Source organism: Cephus cinctus, unplaced genomic scaffold, assembly GCF_000341935.2.
Source record: "Cephus cinctus unplaced genomic scaffold, Ccin1 Ccin1_scaffold0215, whole genome shotgun sequence".
NCBI classification, from domain to species: domain Eukaryota; kingdom Metazoa; phylum Arthropoda; class Insecta; order Hymenoptera; family Cephidae; genus Cephus; species Cephus cinctus.
Window position 1 is genome coordinate 2,227,124 of NW_014332933.1, and position 8,473 is coordinate 2,235,596.

Here is an 8,473-nt window from a genome sequence, read left to right on the forward strand (position 1 = left end):
GGGGGGGGGGGGGGGGGCAATGATAAAGAGACGAATTAAGAGAATTTATGGATAATCATGAAAAGGAATACGAGATTGTTTTTGATTGGTGGACGCGGCATGCGTGGATTTTTAATGGACCCATTGAATCTCGATTTGAAATTAACCTGGAAATCAATCTACTGGGGATTATTTTACAGACATACTCGGATTGTACGTCCGTTAATGAGCGTTAGAGTCTGGTGACGCAATACTCGTGAGCAAATCTCGTAGAACGTTTCGTCGGGGAGAGGAGGGGGAGGGGGGGGAGAGGGAATTTATTCCATGATAATGAAATTTTTTTTTTTTTTTTTTTAACGCGACCAGGATTTACCTGTGGTGATTAATGCATTGACTTTCAAGGATATTTTACAGAACGCTGGAAACTTCGTGAAATCAAAGTTTTACCAGGGGATCGTGGAAGGGATATATATATATATATATATATATATATATATATATATATATATAGAGAGTGCTTCTGGATAGAATTGTTGAAAAGTTAGGATTTGTCACAGCACTCGAAGGGAATCTTTCGTTCATACCGAGCGAATGATACTTTCACAGCATCCTCAACGATACTGATGTATGTATTAATTGATGGAGGCTATCGCGAGGTTTGACTCTTTCTTTTTCTTATTGTACTTTACATTTTTTACTTTCTTTTCATTCTTTTCTTTTTTCGGCAGGGAGAGCAGCGGACAGCAAAGCATTTGGGCACATGCAGCCAGACCCACATGCAATTGATCTCGACGTCATTCGTCCATGTAGGAACTCGAAAGAAGCTTTATATTTATGTATCCGTATAGCTATATATATATGCGAAGAGATAATATATAGATTTTTATGTATTTTTTTTTTTCCCAATTCCACTCCGTTTTCCATAACCAGCGGCTCCGGTTGTAGCACGAGTGACAGAACTACTATACCGTGATACGTAGACTGTAATTTATTGGTCGTCGCAACCGCGAAAATACGCGTGTAACAGCACTATCCTCATTCGCAACCTAACGAACTTGCTTTATCGACGATTGCAGATGAGCGTGGTTTTCAGGCCGGTGGCAATAGTTATCGGATATAAATGCAGAGCAAAGAGAAACGTAGGAGTAAGAATAATTAATGAGAAGTAGAAAGTCGTGGAATGAAAAAAAAAAAAAAGAAAGAAGGGTAATAAAAAAAAGAGAAAAGAAAACAGGAGCAAGATATTCGACTCACCGGATCAGGCGGGAGTCTGTAGTCCGTCGATATTTCGCTGCTCGCGCTTCTTTCCTCCGTCGACCTTTCCCAGTCCACCTCCTTCTTCAAGGACTGCAATCAAAGATTTACACGAGAGCTCGTTAAGCAGTCCTTCGAAACTTCACGGACAGAGTCCCTGCTGAGCTTGCACGGGAGAACTTTGGTAGAACCAAGCGATACTACCGTGCTAGGTGCATGTGAAGTAGATGAATGGGACTTACGAGAGGAACCTGCTGAACCGGGGGCAGCCCGGAAGGGCCTGCCAAGGGCTCCGTACTGTGCGGGGACGGAAGTCGACTCTGGGGCAGATTGAGCGGCAGGACCCCGGGGGCCCCGGTGTTGTTACTGAGACTCATGTCGCTGGGCCCGCTGTGAACCGAAATGGGACTCAGGGAGCCTCTGGTCTCTTCTAAGCTTGCTGCGTCCTCGGAGTCCCTCCTGGGTCTGTCGAGGGCCAGGGGTCCCGGACACGGGCTGCCGGGGCCCGTAGGCGACGGCGGACACTCGGTCATGTCCAGGGCTTCCACGGATTCACTGGGTGGCTGCTGAGGTGGTTGCTGAGGTTGCTCGCACTCCTTCACGGGTTCCCTGTCCCGTTCCTTGTCTCTGTCCCTGTCCCTGTCGCGCTCTCTGTGCTCCCTGTCCCTCTGACCCTCCGTAGCCAGGTGCTGCTCCTCCCTGGAGGCTGCGGCTGCATTGATGTTCGTCATGTCCGCGAGACCTTTGACCTTTAGGCTCTCCGCTGTCTTCAGCAGGGCGGAGAGCTGGCAGTACTCGACGTTCACCTCTCCCTTGTACATGAAGTCGACGAGGGTGCGCAGCTCGGAGAAGCGGACGTCCTTGAGGATGACTATGGGGTGGCGATTAGGGTGGTCGAGGAACAGGGCCTGGAAGTAGCTGGAGCACGCGGAGAGGACGACCTTGTGCGCGCGTATTGAGGGTCCCTCCGTGCACGCCAGCGTCACGTCCACCAGCGATTCCGACTCCAGTAGCTGACTGAACACACCCAGCAAGTTGCTCTGATGATTGTTCCACCTCAGGCAGTAATGCTCACTTCCCATGTCTGAACTGCCCGCAACCCTGCTGCAATGCAAAATTTACAGCCACGTTGATATATGGTGAAGTTAATTTTTATAGCTACTGTACTGTGAGCACGTGCATCCAAACCACGTGCTCTCATTGAAATCCGACCGATGCCTGTTTACGGCACTGACTTCGGATAACTCGTTCCTTACGCGGCAAGGTACTACTTATTGTTTGACCGACAGCCAACTCGAATCAAATTTTTAATCAACACACATAAGGTGCAGATTAATGTAAAATTACCTTTTTTTTTTAATTTCTAATATTTAACAAATTTTTTTTTATACCGTAACTCTTATTATTACATTTTTGTACTCATGAAATTTTTATTAATTATTAGGAAAATTTATTTCTTCTTTTTTTTTTTTCTTTATCCACCCATATTCCTGCAGACAGAGTGACTCCGTTACTCGGTTTCATATACCATACACAAACTGTTTTGTATATACTTGAAACTTACTCAACCCGATTTTAAATTATGGCAGCTGTGCACAAACCAAGGGTGCATCACCCGTTCTAGCATTAATATTTCCCATACAGTAAAACACAGTAGCAGGATGCAACTGCGAGTTTCAGAATCAGCCACCCCGTACCAACCACTGTCTAGAGTTATATCCAGTACGTCCTCAGTACCCGGAGGTATCAATTAGTACATATAATAATTCCGCTACTCCAGTTTCGTCATACAAACGTATCAATTAGTACACACAATAATCCGGATACTCCAGCTTCCCATCTTCACCCAGCCAAGCGCCAGCCCACCGTCAATTAAAACAACGCATAGTAACGCACAATCCCAGACGTCCTAAATTACCTTTGAATCAGACAACCAATTAAAATCCGCATGACCCAACATTCACGTCATCGCAAGTTATTCGAAAAGAAAAAAAAAATTTTCGAAATACAACCAAAAGCAACAGAATGCCCTTGCCAATTAAAAAGTGACGTAAAACAGCCGTTCCGCACAACGTGATTCCCGTTAAATGCTTCGAGCCGAGTAATTAGGTAATTAAAAAAAAAAAATATACATAAAATTTTCAAAATTATATATTCAAAAAAAAATAAAATTCTTGACAATTACACACGATTCCCCTTGGCCCATTAAAATCTACCGTGGTTCTCCTCGCTCGTTCCTCGAGTCGCAAGCGCCACGCAACACTTATCTCCGCGTTTTGCCTTTACATAATAAATTATTATCAGTCGCACCACCACAAAGACGCACCAGACTCTCGAGCACGCTGCAACTTATCTGACGCACACTTCGCCGCGAGACCAGCGTCCTGCCCTCTGCCGCGCCAGGCCTGTGATTATTGATCGTTATTGCGAGCACACGTGGAGCTCCATGACAGATAACAGCTGACGATACGAATTTATCTTTTATTATTCAGTCTCTCTTGTCACTCGTTCACGTTGCATCGTGTCGTGCGTGAGTACGTGCCACGTCAGGAACGTTGCGTGAGTAGGTACACGTACCCCGTGCATGAGTGATATAAAACGAGTTTATAGATTTATATGATACATATACATATATATATATATTGTATTTAATATATATATATATATATATATATATATACACATCATAAACTTTCAGACGAACAACACAGTGCATAATGCCGTGAGTCGTCGCTAATTGCACGATCGTTTCAACGATTTTGCACGCACCGACTGACGAACTTTCGTGCAGTAAACTTTGCAAAATAATATTTGCACTGGACGTCTACGGTGTAAAATGGACGATCGCGTCACGCTGTGTAAATAAAGTTTTTTTTTTTTTTTCGTTTTCACAATACTCCGAACTCGAGTCTCGCAAACGGGAGTTTTACGTGCAAACGCGTATAGGATGGAATTGGGGGTGAACTGACGGAATCCATTTTCGCGCAATTATTATTTCTACGAGAAGCGAAATTGATCGTGGTCGATGGTGGAAGGAACGAATTCGCGATGGATAGTTTGTAATGAAGCGACTGTCGAGTGTGTGTGTATATATATATAGAGCTATCTATAAAAACAGTCCTATACGCAGCCTGCGGCGTTTTCAATTGAAATGCGATAATATTAGCGACAGTCGCAGTTTCGAGAGACTGCAGGCTAGAGGTCCCAAGACATAGTAAATACCTATTTTGTGTTTCTAAGTGAGCCAGTCCGGGCGATTTCAGTCGCGACGATGAAAACGAGCCTTAAGGGGATCGTCGATCGAGGGAGTTGAGCTGCGAGGTAACATTGAGCTGCTGGGACGATTAAAGTAAATTGACGTCGGGACGCCAAGGAAGTCTTTCGAGACCAGACGCCGAGGCGTCTGCGTAACGTGTCTTGGCTCACCGTTTGTTTTCCCTTGACCACCGTATCCCCCACTCTCTTTTTTATTTTACTTCTGACAAGCCATTCGCAACGCTCGTGGTATTTCAAATCCTCGTATACGACAGATCGAGACAGAATTTTTCTTACACGGAAAACGGGAGAAATCCCGATTTCTCTCGTGTGCCACGTGGGCGCTGGACGGCGCAATTAAAATAATTAGTCGTTCGACGTGCCGAAAGAAAATTTTCAGTCGGCTGTGCCATTGTACCCTTGTCTCTTTCCGCCTCTGCCTCTTTCACGTTCCTCTCCTTTCTTCTGACTCATCCATCCGTGCCTGACTCTCGCCACGTGCTATTGACGTACACAGCGCGTACATCGATGACGTACGCCGACGAAGATTTTTCTCGATTGAAAAATCAAATTTCGATAATATCGATTAAGATTTTTTTTCTTTCATTTTGTAATTTTGCATACTTCAGACGATATCTCTCTGCTGACAATCATCGTCTTACCTACAAACGGCATATTTACTCCTGTTCGCGTTATCATTGCTGTCAGTCACTTTCTACGGGACAGTCTCAAAGCCCGTCCTTGACGCCTGCGCGCTTTTCAATCACGAGGTTAGAACAGTCGGATTGCGATAAGAGTGCTTTATCGCATTATACAATCGATGCCTGATGCTTCGTTAAAGGTTCGACTCGTACGTTAGTCACGTGCTAGTAAAAAGTTAATTTTCAAAATTTCCGTACAAAAGTCCAAAATTGACTATGACGATTTTTGAGGATTTCATGAAATTTTTTTTTTCAAAAAGTCCAGGGTGATTCAAAACTTGAAAAAAAAGAAAAGAAAAAATTATGCGAACAAGAGAGAATCCGTGAAGAGAAAGAAGAGAAAAATACGAGAGAAATAGGTGAGGAGAAAGAATCGCTACCTTAAAAAAAAAAAAAAAAAAAAAAAAAAAAAAAACTATTGCGTCAACGCAACGACGCAGACACTACGTCACAGGGACAAAGGCTAATTAGCGGAGCTCCGGGTTTGTTCGGTGGAAGCCGATGGTTTCTCCGTGCGGTAGGCAGGGTTCGTCATTCCCCTTTCGCGTATATAATAAGCAAGACGCTTATGTTTACGCGTTCAATAATTCCCTCTGGAAACACGGAAATTTCATGACGTTCGCCAACGCGGAATCTCGTTCGAGTTCCGCGCACGTGGGAGCGTTACGAAATACCCTCTTGGTGTTTATATACTCTTAGTATCTTTTTTCCACATTCTCTTTCTACTCCCATTTTTATTTCACCCTGTTCCCACCGCCTTTACCCGATCGCCCGCGTCTGACCGTTTCACGAAACCGTTCGTGGATCTTACTAAAAGCTAAAAATAGTACGTACGAATATCATTTAACCGAACGTCAACCCTTTACCCAACCTCAATCCTTAACTCCGTAATGGTATATTACACAACAGGCGGCAGTCCCAATAGCGAGCCATGACCTACCGCACGGCGTGGGCGCTCGGGTTATATATCACCACCACGCATATCTATATATCTTATCCATCGATCTGCTGCCAGCTCGTCACGGAACTTAGGAAGCCATCGAGAGTGCAAGAAGTCCACGAGGATAACCTAACCTACACGATCGTCATAGATAAGTCATAAAAATTGCATGAAAAAAAAACGGCAACACTGTCAGTCGTCTGATCGAAAAATCATAGAAAAAAAAATTTTTTTTAAAAAATCAAAAAGCGAATCCTCTTCAAGAAATACACATACCTACAGAGTCAAAAGTACCTGCATACAATTTTCACTTGGTACCGATTAAAGTTAGGGATTAAAAATTAATAATTAAAAGACAATTTTGAAAAAAAAATTTTTAACCAATTCATTGTCGACCAAAAATTTGGTCTCCTTGTAAGTCCGTATAACCCTTTACTAGGTGAACTCATTTTTTCCCTACACCCACCCTCCACCCTTTCGTCTCCCTGACTGCGTTACATAAGATGCACAGCACAAGCCGTTATTTGTGTCATTTCAGAGGTTTTCCTTGGGTCAATCCATTTATGAAGACGAGGCACGCATGTATTCTCTGCCTACAACAGCAGTCAGCTGAGAGCCTTCTTTGTCCCAGTCTTCGAGCAGCACTGGCGCGTCACAGCGATCCGTCTGACGTCTGACTGCACAGATGCGTACACGCAGGGTCTCTAAATCCGTCCGCGTGCACGTAGAGCGCGCCGTTAATTGACACGGGTTGGCTATGGAGGATTGAATATAGAGGCCAAGTCCAAGATAGGTTGAAGTTCGGTATACGCGTGGAGCGACGAAAGGACAATGCGGTGGACAGCGCCATCTGTGAGCGGTTCGCGTGAACTAGAATTCGGCCGATGTTAAACTTGATAAGAATTAACGAGCAAAGTAATTGGAGTGTCTCTTGGTGTATCCTACTGGCCAGCAGTGTAGCTGTAGCCTTTTAGTAGGTGTATATATATATATATATATATATATATATATATATATATATATATATATATATATATATATATATATATATATATATATATATATATATATATATATATATATATATATATATATATATATAGGTACGTGCATAGTAGGCGCACGATAAGAAGTTGCTGGACGATAACGAGGAAAAAGTCTTGCGATGAGAGCCATGACAAGACGGGAAAGTAACGAGCGGCAGTGGGTGGGCTCGTCTGGCCAGTAACTGGCAAAACTCACTGGAAACGCGTTCACTGGGTTAGAGGGAAGAGAGTGATTCTTCTTGGCGAACGTTCTACGGCTTTCCTTTAGGTCCCTGCCAACGGGTCCCCGACACGTTCGCCGTTACTTACGGAAGTGTAATAATCTACACCCAGAGGATCGTTAGTCCGGGCTTGAGGTAACGAGCGCGGACACCTACGCCAACTGCCGGAGAATGGCTCGGGATAAGGAGAGAGAAAAATAAGACGAGCTGAAGCTACAGGGAAGCCTCGAGTTTCCAAGACACGAACTTCGGAGAGTTCCTATGACGAGTCAAGACGAATTCCTGTGGATAAAGGCAAAGTTTTCTGATGGACTTAAAAGAAAAAAAAACACTGCTGACATCTAACCTAATTTTCCACGTCCGACACTCTCTTGTCCACAGGGTATATATATATAACTACGGTTAAAATGACGATCGATAAAAATAACGAGCGATAAAAATTTTTTTTAATACAAAAATATTCTCCCCCTATGTCTGTCTCTCTCCGACCTACGTAAGCGCTCATAAGTCCGTCTCTCTCGCACTCGCAGCTTTTATGAGAAACGTCCGAAATCTTCCGAGACGTCGAAAACGATCCTTTCACCGTACGGCCGATCTGACGTAGATCGTCGTACGTCGCGGTCACACAGATTTTTCGTAAGTTTCGTTATAATACTTGAGAAGAGACAATTTTCAAGAATCGTCCTGGCATAGTACCGCGAAGACCGAAAAAAACGATAACGACTCCGTAAGAGACACCGACGCGCAATGATGTTCGAGGCGAAGCGTCGAGACGTCGCTCCCGAGATTAAGCATGGCTCGGCTAAACTGATGTGAATAGCGTGAAGATCGAGCGGCAAGGGTGGGGGTAGCTAGACGCACCGTTCGCACGTACAGAAGCGTACGCGCGCATACACGGCGTCCCTGCGCATCACTTGGCTCTTTCGACCAACCCCTGCGATCGATTCCCGATTTCCGATAAATTTCCAAAGCTCGTATTATTTCAAGGTAAAGTGACGCGGAGTTTTTATGGAAAAAAAAAAAAAAAAAAAGAAATTCCCGACCTTCCCCTCCTTTGCTACGTCACTCTTCCCCCCC

General features: G+C 44.2%; 1 protein-coding gene across 8 annotated transcripts in view; it reads right to left on the minus strand.

The window, feature by feature from the left end:
* The window catches only part of LOC107265274 (protein bric-a-brac 1), a 45,893-nt gene that overhangs the window by 30,582 nt on the left and 6,838 nt on the right, over positions 1–8,473 (minus strand). For 6 of the 8 annotated variants that reach the window (XR_003058972.1, XM_015734560.2, XM_025082371.1 and 3 more), the window contains exons 2-3: positions 1,476–2,337; positions 1,234–1,326 (exon numbers count right to left, since the gene is read on the minus strand). Coding sequence is in view for 7 of the 8 variants with exons in the window: in XM_025082371.1 (XP_024938139.1) it covers positions 1,234–1,326; positions 1,476–2,337 (955 nt within the window). In the remaining variant the exon portion in view is untranslated. The remainder of the gene's footprint in view (positions 1–1,233; positions 1,327–1,475; positions 2,338–8,473) is intronic. The other 2 variants (XM_025082373.1, XM_025082372.1) reach the window with 1 other exon arrangement.